Source organism: Cryptomeria japonica, chromosome 1 (genome assembly GCF_030272615.1).
Source record: "Cryptomeria japonica chromosome 1, Sugi_1.0, whole genome shotgun sequence".
Lineage (NCBI taxonomy): Eukaryota > Viridiplantae > Streptophyta > Pinopsida > Cupressales > Cupressaceae > Cryptomeria > Cryptomeria japonica.
Window position 1 is genome coordinate 94982597 of NC_081405.1, and position 15020 is coordinate 94997616.

The 15020-nt window shown below is 36.2% G+C and overlaps 1 protein-coding gene across 3 annotated transcripts in view; it reads left to right on the forward strand.

Annotated features, from left to right (window-relative positions):
• Nucleotides 1–15020, forward strand: part of LOC131041867 (uncharacterized) — a 155518-nt gene that overhangs the window by 9437 nt on the left and 131061 nt on the right. For all 3 annotated transcript variants that reach the window (XR_009105080.2, XM_057975093.2, XM_057975094.2), the window contains exons 9-11: nucleotides 9892–10068; nucleotides 11720–11793; nucleotides 11902–11931. Coding sequence is in view for 2 of the 3 variants with exons in the window: in XM_057975093.2 (XP_057831076.2) it covers nucleotides 9892–10068; nucleotides 11720–11793; nucleotides 11902–11931 (281 nt within the window). In the remaining variant the exon portion in view is untranslated. The remainder of the gene's footprint in view (nucleotides 1–9891; nucleotides 10069–11719; nucleotides 11794–11901; nucleotides 11932–15020) is intronic.

Genomic DNA, 15020 nt, shown 5'->3' on the forward strand with positions numbered 1-15020 from the left:
GCATAGATTTCAGGCTCTATGAAGTTCTGAGCTCTTTTGAAAGCTAGGTCCTCTTCAAAGATTACATCCCTACTTAGTTCAATATTTCTTTGACCAGGTACATAGATTCTGTAGGCTTTGGAGGTTTCACTATATCCTACAAGCAATCCTCTTTTTCCAGAAGGCTCTAGTTTTAGTCTCTTTTCTTTAGGTATATGGATATAGACAAGACATCCAAATATCCTAAGGTGGCTAATATCAGGCTTAGTCTTAGTGAATACTTCCTCAGGAGTTTTGTCCTCAAGATGGGAGTGAGGGCATTTGTTCTGTATATATACAGTGGTGCTGGATGCTTCAGCCCAGAGATTTGTGTTAAGGTTTTGATCTAGGATCATGGCCTTGGAAGCTTCAACTATAGTCCTATTTTTCCTTTCCGCTACCCCATTTTGTTGGGGGTTATAAGGTATAGTGAGCTCCCTCTTAATCCCATTATCTCTACAAAATTCTTTAAATGAATCTGATGTGTATTCTCCCCCATTGTCGGTTCTTAGGGTTTTAACTTTGTTTCCTGAGTGGTTTTCAGTTAGTAATTTAAATTCTTTAAACCTAGAGAGGATCTCTTCTGATTCTTTACTTTTCAAAAAGTAGATCCAAGTCTTCCTTGAGTAGTCATCAACAAATATTACATAATACAAGAATCCCCCTAGAGAGGATACGGACATAGGTCCGCATACATCAGAATGAACTAATTCTAGAATTTTACTAGTTTTCCTAGTACTATTTTGGAATGCACCTTTGGTATTTTTACCTAGGGCACATCCTTTGCATGTTCTTGAATGATCTTGCTTTAACTTGGGTAGACCTGTGACAAGGTTTCCCATTGAAGATAAAGCCCTAAAATTCAGATGGCCTAATCTTCTATGCCAAACTTCATTTGCATTAGTGGCTTCATGGATTAGGGCTAGATTGGGTTCCGTGCATAGCTCATACAAATAGCCCCGTCTCTATCCAATGGTCTTTGCCTTCTTAATGGAGGAGTTCCTTGGCCAAGCCAATACTCTGTTGTCCATGAATGTTACTCTGTATCCGTTATCTTCCAGTGCCGATATAGAGACTAGATTTCTTTTGATGCCGGGGACATATAGTACTCCTTCAAGCTGCAAGGTTATGCCTGTCTTCAATTTGATGGTGCAGGTTCCTACTCCTCTGACTGGATGTGTGGAGTCATCTCCGATGGTTACATCCTCATCACTCTCCTCTGTCATGGAATCCAGTACTTCTCTAAACCCAGTGATGTGCCTAGATGAACCACTGTCAATCACCCATGAGTTGATTTTGTTAGAAGCTTGACTTGTGAGTGCTGAGTAGAATACGTATTTCCCGAAGTCATCTTCCCCTTTAGTCTTTCCTGCTTTGACAAATGTGGCATGTTTCTTGGTTCTTTTTGGGCATTTTGCAACAAAGTGTCCGAACTGATCACACCTGTAACATTGAATGTGAGATAAGTCCTTCTTTGAAGTATTCTTGCCTTGACGACCTTTTCTCTTTCTAAACTGCCTTTTCTTGTTTTGCTTGGTGGAATTGGTGTTTAGAACTTGTAGGTCTTCATCTATATTCTTGTGTTTCATTCCCATCTTGTTCAATCTTGATTCTTCTTGGAGACAATCATCCCTTAATCTTTCAAACTTGGGATATTTGAACCTTGCACTGATGCCTTGGACGAATGTGCTCCATCCACTAGGCAACCCATCTAAAGCAATGAGTGTTAACTCTTTGCTTTGGATCTCGTAGTCCAGAGTTGCAAGTTCATCCTTTAGAACTAATATCCGCATAAAGTAGGCGTTGATTGTCTCCCCTTTGTTCATGGTGACATGATTTATTTCTCGTTTTAATGCTAGAATTTGACTTGCATTTGATATCTCAAATGTGCTTTCAAGAGCTTTGAACATTTTATAGGCTGTCTGATGTTTTCTTATGATGGGCATTATGTTGTTTCTCACCCCATCAACTATTATTTTTATTGCCTTTTCATTTCCCTCAATCCATGCTGTTTTGTCAGGTTCATTTTTGGGTTGATCATTTTTAGTTTGAACAAACGAAACCACTTTGTTCTCCTTTAGGATCATTTGAATTCTGAATTTTCAGGCTGAAAAATCATCGCCACCTCCGAGTCTGTCTTCGAATCTGATAGCACTGGCCATTTGAAGAAATGTGATGTAGTATAAACTTGTTCTTAAATTTGTTTCACGAAATTAAATAGCCTCAAGTTCGATCAACTTGGCTCTGATACCATGTAAAAGTATTGTAATTGCCAATTTAATGGACAAGTTATATGTAGGATGGTGTCTTTTTATTTTATATTATGACTATGACACTAATATTGTTATCTGTCTTTTACTGCAGGTAAGGAGGATGAACATGTATCGATTTCAATGTCATCTCCTTTAATTTGAATGAAGTATAAATAGTAAGATGGCCACGATCAAGTGGCACCTTGATTAGACATGTCTTAGACATGTCCGACCAAGATGTCACTTGGTCGTGACTCTTATAACCATCAACCGATCCATAACTAATTGATGCTATAAACATACCCGATAATGAATCGGTATCATTGTTAATGGTAACAGTGCTTATAAACATACCCGATAATGAATCGATATCATTGTTAATGGTAACAGTGCTTATAAACATACTCGATAATGAGTCGGTATCATTGTTGATGGTAACAGTGCTTATAAACATACCTGATAATGAATCGGTATCATTGTTAATTGTAACAGATCTAAAACATACCCGATAATGAATCGGTATCAAAGCATATGATAATGGATCAATATAAAGTAAACAATAACAATAGCTGTTAGCATTATATGTTATCGGGTTAATACCCCGATAGTATATTAATGCCGATATGAATCGACATTAATATGCTATCGGGTTAATAGCCCGATAGCATTTAGATTGATGCTTAACATAGTTAAGCAGGTCGTCAATCTAATCCATCATTATCCAATATCAATATCATAATTATGATCAATGTTATAGTCTGATAAACATAAAGCATGAATGAGTAAACTAATAACAAAATAGAGGAGATTAATGAGTTAGGAGAGTCTTATCTTGTAGAAGCTACTAATGCATTAACAATCACCCCCTTCAAATCTGACCATTACAAACATTTAAATAATGCTCTTGACAGTTCCAACTGACCCAACTTCCTTTTAGGACCCAACACATGACTTTTACAACCTTTTGTGCAACTTTTGAAATGTTGCATTTTACAACTTTTTATGAACCCTCCTGACACATCAAAATGGACTAGAAATGACCAGTTACAACATTTTTACCCTTCCGTGGGCATATTTGAAAGATTTGACCCTTATGACTAATTCAGGACCTTATTAGGACAACTTTAAAAACTTATTACAATTGGCTTGCATAGCCTTATACATTAAACCAAATATAGCCTTATACATTAAACCAAATGGACTCAAAATGACCACATAAACTCAAATATGAATGAAATGACTCAAGTCATGATCCTTAACCTTCTGGATTGCCTTTGTGCTAGGTGTTCCTGTACCAGTGATGCAGGAGCTTCCTTTGTGGAAAGACAATCTTGTGTCACAAAAAATAGTGTCCATTAATTAAATCAGCTCTTGTAATTATTTTTTGGAGTCAACTAGGGCTCCGCTGCTTTCATGATCTCCTACCTCTTGTTTTTAATCAGTTTTAAGTTTTAACAGTTCACAATATGAAGGTCAAACCACATGAGGAAGTTCAGCCGCAACCATAAAGCTGAATGAAGCTTCTAAATGGCCATGTAGTCATGGGTGTCCTCAAACTGAATGGTGGTGATACAACTTTTTGTTGAGGAGCAATATCATCCTCAATAGGAGCCTCAGGCATACAAACATGACGTGAATGAGATGAATCATCCATTGAAAGCTTGCCTTTTTCTCTCTCATATGTTGCCACATTCACTTCCCATTGGGTTGGTTCCCTCTCCAAAAAAGCTACCTCATCAACACTAAACATCAGATACACATCCCCAACAACTTCATCAAAACATGGATTGATGAAATCAAGGTCGAGCACTTCATGTGTCTCTTGCTCCTCTACCTTTTTTGCATGCAACTAAAGGTTGTATTGCACAAAAAAGGTCAGTCAGGTGGTTTGATTTAACATGTTGCACTTATTTGTGTGAATGGCCTAAAATATACTCCAACTGCATTCACAACTTGAAGTGCCATAGAACTGGAACAAAATGTAGATGATGAATTTTTTAAGATTTGGTATTGTAACAAAATCTTCCCAACACAAATTCACAAGGATGACATTTATAAATTTGTAATGATTTTAGACACTTAAACGTTAAAGTAATTAATGTTATAAGCTAAATTTACACACCTATGCTTTTTTACCTTCTACAAAGTGGCTCTTCTATGTATACATAGAAGTAAGAAAACAACCTCCTGTCTGCCCTGTTATAAATTTGCAATTCTTTATGTATGATGTCTTTAAGGTTTTATAACTAGGGACCATCCTTGCCATACACATGTTGATGCCAATCATAACCTTCTTAACTGCTTTGAATGAATTAGTGAAGAAAAAATTATGGTTCAAAAAATAAGCAACGACATGAATGTATTGGTGGAGTTGTTGGGTCCACCTTCCATCAATAATTCACCATTATACTTTTGCTCGATCCATAGAAATATTGAATTGTCACTTTGGCCTTGTCTATGGTTTCATTTAGATAACCCATGTGGTTTTTATTTCATCCACCAAATGTAGAATTCTAACCAATGGTAAACATAGTAAATTAAATAAAAAATAAAAAATATGACAGCCACAACAGAACTGTAGAACTTTACCATATAAACTACTAATTTTATTTTGTAAAATAGTAGGCTTAAATAAAAAATAAAAAGTATGACAGCCATGTCTATGAATATAAAATTTTTTTTTCAATTTTCAAATTTCAATGTTGAACCTTGGTGACAATATGAACTACTAACAATGAACAATGAAAATGCACTTGCAGCCATGTTTATGAAATTATGAATAAAATTAAAGTATGAAAACAAGACTAATAAAAATAAATAAATAAAGTGATAGAATCCTACCTTATGCTTGAAAAATCCTTCCAACTTGCTGTAGAATCTCTTTTCTTCCTCTTCTTCTTGCTCCTTCTCACCCTCTTGCACTTGCAACACTTCACTCTCACTCTTTCACTCCTTCACTCACTCTTTTGCTCCTCTTCAACCTTATTGTTGAAATGAATTTAAGTAAAAATGAATATTTGGGGTGTTCATTAGGGTTTGGGAGGCATTGGTGGTACCCACTGGCCATTAGGGTTCAACCTTTGGCATTGGTTCCGATGAAAAATTTAAGATTTTTTTTTTTTTGGTAACTTTTTGGGCTTGTCAGCTGTGAGAGACACCTGGGCATCCTTGGGACGATTGAGGGAAACTTGAGCGTCCTTGAGATGTCTTGGGTACCTGTTGTGACGTTTTCACACATCGCCCCATTGCAAATGGGGACCCTTGTTTTTTTGCTTTTTAGGGTTTGTTTTCTAGGTCTTTTAGGGTTTTGTTAGTTAGCCTTTGCATTTTGAGTGCTGTCGGGGAGATCAATAGGATAGCAAGTCTGGCTTGAGTGATGTCCTGATCCTGAAATTTGGCTAAGTCTGGAAACTGAAAAACCTCAAAAAACTAGATTTTGCAATATAACTCCTGGAGGTCTGAAACCACTCTCAAACATCCTGAAAGTATATATGGAATATAACTTAAAGTATAAGAAAGAAGAAACATAGAAGGATAGAGAGTTCGAAAAGTCAAATTTCGCTCCTGACCTTCACTGAGGGTCCAGAGCGAAAAGCGCTCCTGTCCCTCTCCAAGGGTCCAAGGCGAATCCCTCATGTCCCTCACCAAGGGTCCAGAGCGAAAAAGCTTAGTGGAGTCATTCCTGACCTTGTTTGGACAAATTGAGACATCAAAGGCATGAAGGAGGACGTAATCAACCCATTGAAGGTAATTTTGAAAGTTAACAAGGCATGAATGAGCTCATAAAGGCCAGGGCGCTCCTGTCCCTCTCCAAGGGACCAGAGCGATTTTCCCTCAAGACAAGTTTTTGGCAAAAGGAAGGCAAGTTTCGCGCTTGAGGTGGGTGAAGGAAGACACAATCGATCCGTTGAAGATAATTTTCAAAGATAGCAAAACACAAGTGAGCTTATAAATGCAAAAGCGCTCCTGTCCCTCTCCCAGGGACTAGGGCGAAAAACACATTAGCTAACCTTCTCCAGTTTCGGACGAATCCAAGTCAAGACACAAGGTCGAAATGATATTTAAAAGGTTTCATGAAGGTATGAAGTAACAAAGACCACCAAGTTGATGAAAAAGGGTGAGATCGCTCCTGTCCCTCACCAAGGGACCAGAGCGAAATCCTCAAAATTGCCTAAAAAGCCTAACGTTTGAAATGCTACTTTCATTGCCAAGACCCAAGACGGAAAAAGGAATAATGTTTTACACCTTGAAGGTAGGAGATTGCTCAATAAACTTGAAGGCGCTCTTGTCCTTTACTCAAGGACCAAGGCGATTTTCATAAAATCAAGCATCTCCCTCCAGAATCACGCCAAGGCAAGATTGTACGAAATGAGAAACGCCTTTTGGAAAACGATGGACAAGGAAACATCCCCAAGAATCGACAATTTTTGGCTCAAGTGTAAAAATCCCTCCTGTCCTTCACTGGAGGACCAGGGCGATAATCTTTGGAAGGGACATTTTTGTCTTGCAAAGCAAGTTGAACATGCGTAGAACGAACACTAATGATCATTACTTACCTCACAACTTGATTTGGTGATTTCAAAGACAAGGATCAAGGGCAAAAGAATGAAATCGCTCCTGTCCCTCACCAAGGGACCAGGGCGAAAATGGTTTTAAGGAGCATTCATTCCAAGGATCGAATAAATCAAACTCTAAATTCCCAATGAAAATGCCATCTTGAGCGTCAAAAATGAGGTGTTGGGCGTGAAAAATAAGAAGTGTGAGGTCTAGAATGAAATCGCTCCTGTCCCTCACCAAGGGACCAGAGCGATCTTGTTAATAACCATTATTTCCATGCTTGGGCGCCAATATTTTTCAAATTGCATTAAATGCCAATTTCGCTAAAACTCCAAGATGTTTTAAAAGGAATTAAATTGACATTTAATAAAGGCGCATGGTATTTAATAATTAATTTAAGCCTTTAAAAAATCGAATTTTTTAATTATAAAGGCATTTAAAATTAATTATTATTAAATTAAAAATAAAATTGGAGCGCTTGGGATATTATTTAATATTTTGATTAAGTCGGCCTTATTCTTTTATTAATTTTTATTTATCTTTTGGCCTATTTTTTTCAAGTCGGCCTTTGTGAAAAAAAAGAGGTAAGCGCCTATATAGTGGAGGTGTGTTGAGCGATTCTAATCCATCATTCATCCACTCACACAAGTACGATTTGGAGAAGAACAACAAGGTGCAAAATCTGGTCTAAGGAGGAGCGAATTTAGTTGAAGACTAAAGAAGGAGCGAATTTTCCTCAAAGCGTTGAAGGCTAGAGGTGGTGAAGTTGATAGAAGAAGCACATTTTGAAGACTTCGATCCACATTTTGCCTAGCAAACTTGCTTAATTTTGCATCTTTTCTTAGATTTAGTTCTCAAGTGGAGGTATGGCGAGATTCTCCTAGTCTCAATTTTGAATTTTGAATTTTCAATTTCAAGTGGCTTAGTTAAATTTAGGAAATGATAATTCAAAGATTTATCATGAGGTTTCCTAATTTAAAACTTAAATCCTCTTTCTAGTCTATATTTCCACGTTGCAAAGCATGTTACTAATTTTGAAATGTTGTGTAGGTATCAAGATGGCGACTCCCAAACTCGAAGGATCTACAAGTCGGAAGGCTCTCATCAAGGAAAATCAAGCCAGATCAAGGACGGTCTCCTCCAGGACGATCAAGCAAGGACAAGGGCGACCTCCTCCGGTCTAGCATCGACAAGGATGGCTTTCTTCGATCAAACATCAACAAGGACGACCTCTTCCAATCCAGCATTCCAAGACGAGGTACATCATCATCCTGCAAATCAAGGACACAAGAAATCAGAGCAAAGGGTTCGTTGAAGAAGCAGATAGTTCCAGAAGAATTAATTAAGGCTAACTTCTCAACGTTACCAAATTGAGTATCAACCAAGTGTCAAATGAGGTGGCATCCCAGTCATCACTCCTCCAGTCGGATTGGTCCACCTCAGCATCTCCAGATTCAATGTACCTAACTCATGGAAGGTGGCACAAACTCCGATGTACCTACCCCAGCTATCCATTGGTGGAATTTTCTAGAGAAGACATGTGTCCAAGCAATACAATTTTATCATTGGTCAAGCATTAAATGTTATGTAATGGTTGTAACAAACCCTAATTAGGGTTTTCATTGTTGAATCTTGGCCATTGATCTCAAATTGATCTAAGCCATCGAATTTTATTGAGGGCACTATATAAGCCCTGGCATTTCATTTTGTAAAGGAGTTAGAATATAGTTGGAAGCAATTAGATAGATAAGTAATAAGATAGAATAGCAATTAGAGTAGAGTAGAGAGAGAAGGCAAAGATTGTTGCCAAGATGTTGTTGTAAGAGACTTGTAACTTCATTGAAGAAATGGTGAAATTCATGGGTCGATTCGACAATTTGCATGGTCTTTATACTTCTCATGTTTGATTTTATGTTATTAGATGAGTGGAAGATATGTGCTTGATTGATGGTGGAATTCGTATATCCATACTACTAGCAGTTTGTTGATTGCAAACTTGCCTTGTGTAGTCAACTGGAATCATTCAGCTTAAGCTTAACTTCAATTGTCACCTCTTCATTGATATGCATCAACCTGATGGTGTCTATGCCTGCAGTGATGATTTGAACATCATAAAGCTTTCCTTCGAAGATCGCACTAGCCTTGTGGAGATGGTCTTGCGATGTCAAAACAAGACCTAGTTAGAATTTCATCAAAGATCAATCATTGCTCCTACATTCCTTAGTATAGATTCTTTCCTCACCCTCCTCTTTTTTCTTTTTTTTTCAAGTCAAAGTTAGTAAGAGCCTGTGTTCCAGCAATATTCAAAGCAGATCAGACGTTCAATCATCGAATGTAAGTCCCCTTGTGATTCCAGCAAATCACATCATACCACAGAGAGCTTATCCACATATAGAGACCCTACATACAAGAACCTTGGAGTCATCCTGATTGATCCTTTTTCGCGATATCTTCAGCAATCAGAGGCTTTATTCAAGAGAGGATAAGGTACCTTTAGGTATTTTATTCTGTGTTTGATAGTGTACAAAATACACGTCAACAGTACCCTGCCATTCCAGCGGTGTCTTGAACAACTCAGCAGCACTTGTGATGCAGTGTGAGGACGTCTCCCTCATGTCACCCATCTTGGAGATGGTTGTGGGGATTTTTGGGGGTCAGGGGGTGGGGGTGCATCCCTATGGTTCACTAACTAAATATTTCTTTTTGCACCAGTAACTAATAGATTAATTTAGCATCTTTGCAAAGTCTTTCCTTCTTGTATTTCTTCACAAACTTCTATTACTTTTGAGTTTACTCTCTCTTGTAGCTTAAATTTGAGTCAATTGTTTGATCCATCTTTGTCAGCAGACACAAGAGTTTATTTTATGAACATTTTGCACTTTTATTTTATTTGTTGTTTCGGTTGTAAAATATATGATGCAATAATAGGTTATTGAATTCACATTCCTCTAGTACTTGTAGACCTTTGTGAACAATCTAGTTGTTATAACTTTATGCAATATCAAGTTATAGAGTCTAAAATGTGCAATATATTTAAGATTTCATCCATTACTTGTACCTGCAGGGAAAAAAGGAGCAAAGCAGTAATCATGACCATATCATTGAGCAAACAGTGCATTCCATGATATCAGGACGGTCATTTGCTGAGGACATGTCAGCTGAAAAAGATCCTACCATACCAGATGAAAAACTTGAGGATTTAGTAAATGGCTCCACAGAATTTGGGGGATTTATTAAACAGGTTTGTAATGCGTATAAATTATCAGAAATTTTCTTTGGAGTTCATCCTTTCTTGTGTTTACCATTCTGTTTTTTCTCATAAAATGACCACAATAAGCATAAGGGTTGATGTACTGAATTTTATTTATTTTGAAAGTTTTAATGAACTTCAGCCTTTTGAAAAGAGATGTTTTGAGATCAAAATGATCTTAGTTAGATAGATCGATAGGCTAAGAAATCCTTGCAAACAGCTAGAAGCCTTTCTGGGAATTTTTAATTACCAACCAATATAAATTAATGCCACAACATATTTGTGAAACTTAGTAGTGTCATAATTAAATAAGTGCAGGATGCACCATTTCAACTTTGGTTGTTTTGGCATGGTCATTAGTGGAAAGTAAGTCTATCCTCAGAATAAGTATATCAGTGAGTGCTTTATGGGGTCATAAAGAGGTTTACGTTGAAGGCTAGAACTATAGTCATTTCTTACTACCTACATCTATGCTAGTTTAATTTGTGCAATTGAAATACTGAATACAAAGTGATAGAATTCATCATTCCATTTCTGCACTTTTATATCATTCTCAAATAGGCCGCATTTTTTCCTTTCTTTATATAAATTGACGTTCTGTATAATTGTTTAACTTAGTAGTGTCATAATTAAATAAGTGCAGCATGCAACATTTCAACATTGGGTGTTTGGCATGGTCATAAGTCCATCCTCAGAATAAGGATATCAGCAAGTGCTTTATGAGTTCTTAAAGAGGTTTACCTTGAAGGCTAGAACTATATCCATTTCCTGCTACCTACAACTATGCTAGTTTGAATTTGCACAATTGAAATAACAAATACAGTGTGATAGAATTCATCATTCCATTTGTGCATCTATATATCATTCTCAAAATATAAATTGGCCTTCTGTATTATTCTGCACAACTATATTTAAGATCTCTTGAATGTTGATTGTTTTCAGCTACCTATAATTTGTCATTATTGGCTTTAAGAATTTTCCATCTATATGTTTATGATTTTTCTTGCAGATGCTATCTCTTTCTTTTCACCATATGTCCCCTTTGAATTTCATCCATTTGAATTTCTGTATTCCCTCCATTTTCTAAGAAAATGCCTGTTTCTCCAGCAGGATCTTATAGAAGTCTTCTCGTTAAGTCTATATAAACAGCTTGTGCTCAAGTACACAATGATTCTCTAAGGAAGCATGCCTTTGTATATAATCACATTCATCTTTGAGCCTTTGAAGATATTATGTGTTTGTGTCCATCCATATTCATCTTTTTTCTCCATTATTGCAAAATGCTACTAGATCATAAACTTGAAGAGATCTATTTAAAATTTAAAATTTTGTAGGTATTTTTCTGTTAAAATGTCATGTTTTTAAAAACCTAATAGGACTTTTGGACAATGATTCTATTTGGATTTTTGGGAAATGGAATTAGTGGGAATATACACAGCTATAAATTATTTTGCATATCCACATGCATCTGTATCTCTGTATTATCATAGTATTTACAAAAGATTTTTAGCATTAAAGAGCATAAACTGAATTTTTCCTCCTGTGTTGAATTTTTCATTTACACATTTCAACTATGGATTAAATCTGATTGAGAATTATCTTTCAAGTGTTCTAGTTGATGTTTGATTCATGTTAATGACAGGCATTGAGTGCAGCAGCATTGTTGGCTACTGGAGCACTCTTAATGTGGCTGAGAGGAGAAACAATGAAAGCGAGGTACTGCATGTGTGCTTCTTCGGATGTCTGATTTTAAAAAAAATCCTATATATGAAATTTATAAATATTTGGTACTTATTGATTAATTTTGATCTTCACACATTACAGGAGGTCTCGCATGGCTCAACCCAATAATCAGTAAGTCTTAATCTTCATTCTTGTTACATGACCACAATTGTAAATAGAACACCAGAAACATAAGGACAAGTGCACCCAATAAGGAAAGATAGTAGAGACTTTAGATTGAGATTATGGAAACAAAATTTAGTTAAACAATTGGAAAATAAAGTTATTTTGGAAGCATAACCTGAATATTAATGCAATTTTTTAAAATGTTCTATCTGAAAATTCGTGCTCTGTTTTTATTCCACAACTGCTATTTTAAAGCATAGTTAGCGAGAGACAGGACGGGTATTGGGACAGATTTGTGCTTGGAGACAAAACAGAAGAATATTTGACTATATGCTTTAAATTTGGAAAAAACAATTAGTCAAAAGAAAGTAGGCCTTCAAACATTTAAAAAAATAATGTTTTAAAGCATAGAAATAAATGTCAATGAAAGAAAAATTAATTATATTGATATTTGATAATCATCATGACACAAATATTTAAATTTTAAACCATAGTCACCTAGAGATGGCGAGCAAGGACTGGGACACAACTGCCATTATTTTAGGAAATGGTATGCAGCTACTTGGAGATGGCTATATGTCAATCAATTGATAAAACTTAAGTGTGCATAGGGATCTTAAACCTTTTTATAGTTTCTTTTCTTACCAGAATCTCTTTAAATTGATAGAAAAATTTCTACCAAAAGAAAACTAGTAAATTATAATGCAAAAAAAAAGAAAATATAAATCTATTAGTGTATTGTTTTAGTTATTTTGGCTTTTGTCAACCAGATATCAGCACTTGAGAAAAAAATAATGTATATGACATCACAGAAATTTCTGTAGGAAGTTTTCAAAATTTCAAGGGACGTCTTAAGAAACTTTGTTTGAAGTGTCTCGACTCTTGATATTTGGAGACATTCCCATATGCATCTTTATGATAGGGATTTTTTTCAGGTATGGGAGATTAATACCAAGAGTCAAGGTATGAATCTCCAAGTAATATTGTCTAAAGTAAATTCTTGAAGCACATCCTAATTATGAGGAGTCAGATTATATTGTCACTGTAACAAATGCCAATAGATTTATTTATTTCTAATAACTATGAGTTGATTAATGCTCCAGCCTCCAACCATAACAATCTCTTCATGGACAAGAAGAATTTCTCCAAATTATTTTGGAAGGATACCAAGGTAAGTCCAAATGGACCTAAACCATAAGGTACCATGAACTTGTAATTTATTGTATCTAGTAAATAAATTTCTCAAATAACACCATAATTTGATGTCTTATGGAGATCAAATCCCCAACCTTGAGCATCCCAAGGTACACCCTAGACTGCTGATCAAGGGGCCTAGCAAGTTGGGTTTAAAAGAAAAGTGTAAAATGCACTAACATTCCTACTAAATCCTGACTTGGAGGAAACAAAGGATCATACATCACAAACATATCTTTCAAAATACAACTGTTGAAGCTGAATGTGAACAAAATCCTCTCTGTTCCATGGCTGTAGAACAGTCTCTTGAAGCCAGTAAAACATCAAATTCTTGGAGACAACTCAATCAAGCCCAATCACCTAGAGCCAAGGATTGTCAATGCTCTTAAAGAATACAAAAAAACTGATGGAATCAATTCAATCTCCTAGATCTTAAACCACAACATTCCAAGAAGAGAAAAAATACGACTAAAATGAACTAGTAAGGAAAAGTATCTTCAAACTCCCAACAATCTCTGAATCTTGAGAAAGAAACTGTGAATCATGAGAATTCAATGAAGGATCTACTAAGATCTGACCTGAACCAGAATGGGATAACCCAAGAGCCGAAAGACCATCAATGCCTTGAACATATCAATGGGATACCAAATCTGAAACTCACTTAGCCAATGAGATATCAAACTCCAGCATAGAAAATCACAAGACAAAGAAGAAAATCTATAATAGGCCCTGCATGTTGTCTAAAGAAGCTTCATCCTCTACCAGTCCATGCCAATAGAAGCAATACCTAGTGGAAATCAACAAGCTGCAACTTCCAAAGGCTTGAAAGAATCATGCATGCATAACCTCTATCCATCTAGGAAAGACAATAAAGTACACAGATAGCAGAGATCAAAGAAATCATGTTCGTTAACCTTAAATGTGAATTACAATACCAACATCCCCACTGAAATCACTCTCACTAGCTGACAGAACTATACCTAAGGAACCACTGCAAAAGACTATGCAAGGCCCTAACATCAACACCATTACCAAAAATATCTCATCATGACCACCTCCTCAAGAGTCCTATAATCTCATTGCAAGGCCCAACATCAACACCATTACCAAAAATATCTCATCATGAGCATCTCATTAAGAGTCCTATAAATCTCAGCAATAAGAAAAAATAAATGGAATTATGAAGCATAGCACACCCATGAAGAGGGTCATTTGTCGACGTAGAACCAACCAAGAATTATAAAAAATGCATCCAATCCATCTATTAAATTAAAAAATGATGGCATCATCTAGCCATCAAGATAATTTGCAAATCAACCTACTGTCGCATATGTTATTTGCAAAGCAACCAAGTATTGCATATTGAATAGTAATTCCAGCACTCCTAAATAAATGATGACATTTCTAAATCAAAGCATCAAAACATTCCACGAAACAACCAAGGGTGATCTAGAACCAATCCATCTATGATCAGCCCAATAGATTTCAAACCAGAGTTATGTCATCCATCTCCCAATGTTGCCAAAAGTAGAATATTAAGGGCTAGAATTGTTGATTTTTGGTATGCTCGATTAACCACAGGCAAACATCAGATCTGTTGCCTTCCCAACCATAGACAATAAGCTCTTATCATCACCCCCGAGCACATCTCTTCTCAATATGTGTATCTGCTATATGATTGAGTGTATATATATATGAATGGAGATTCGATCTCCTTTAAATGCACCGCTTATGCCTTTTCTCCAAGAGTCAGCCCTCTCCTAAGCAACACATCTCAACACAAAGAGGTGGCGGACATCCAAGTCGACCTCAATTGATTACTATTTAAGAAAGATGCTAATTTGCATCCATTAAGACCTTAATTATGCTTAACACAAATGAATATAAATCGGACCTATAAT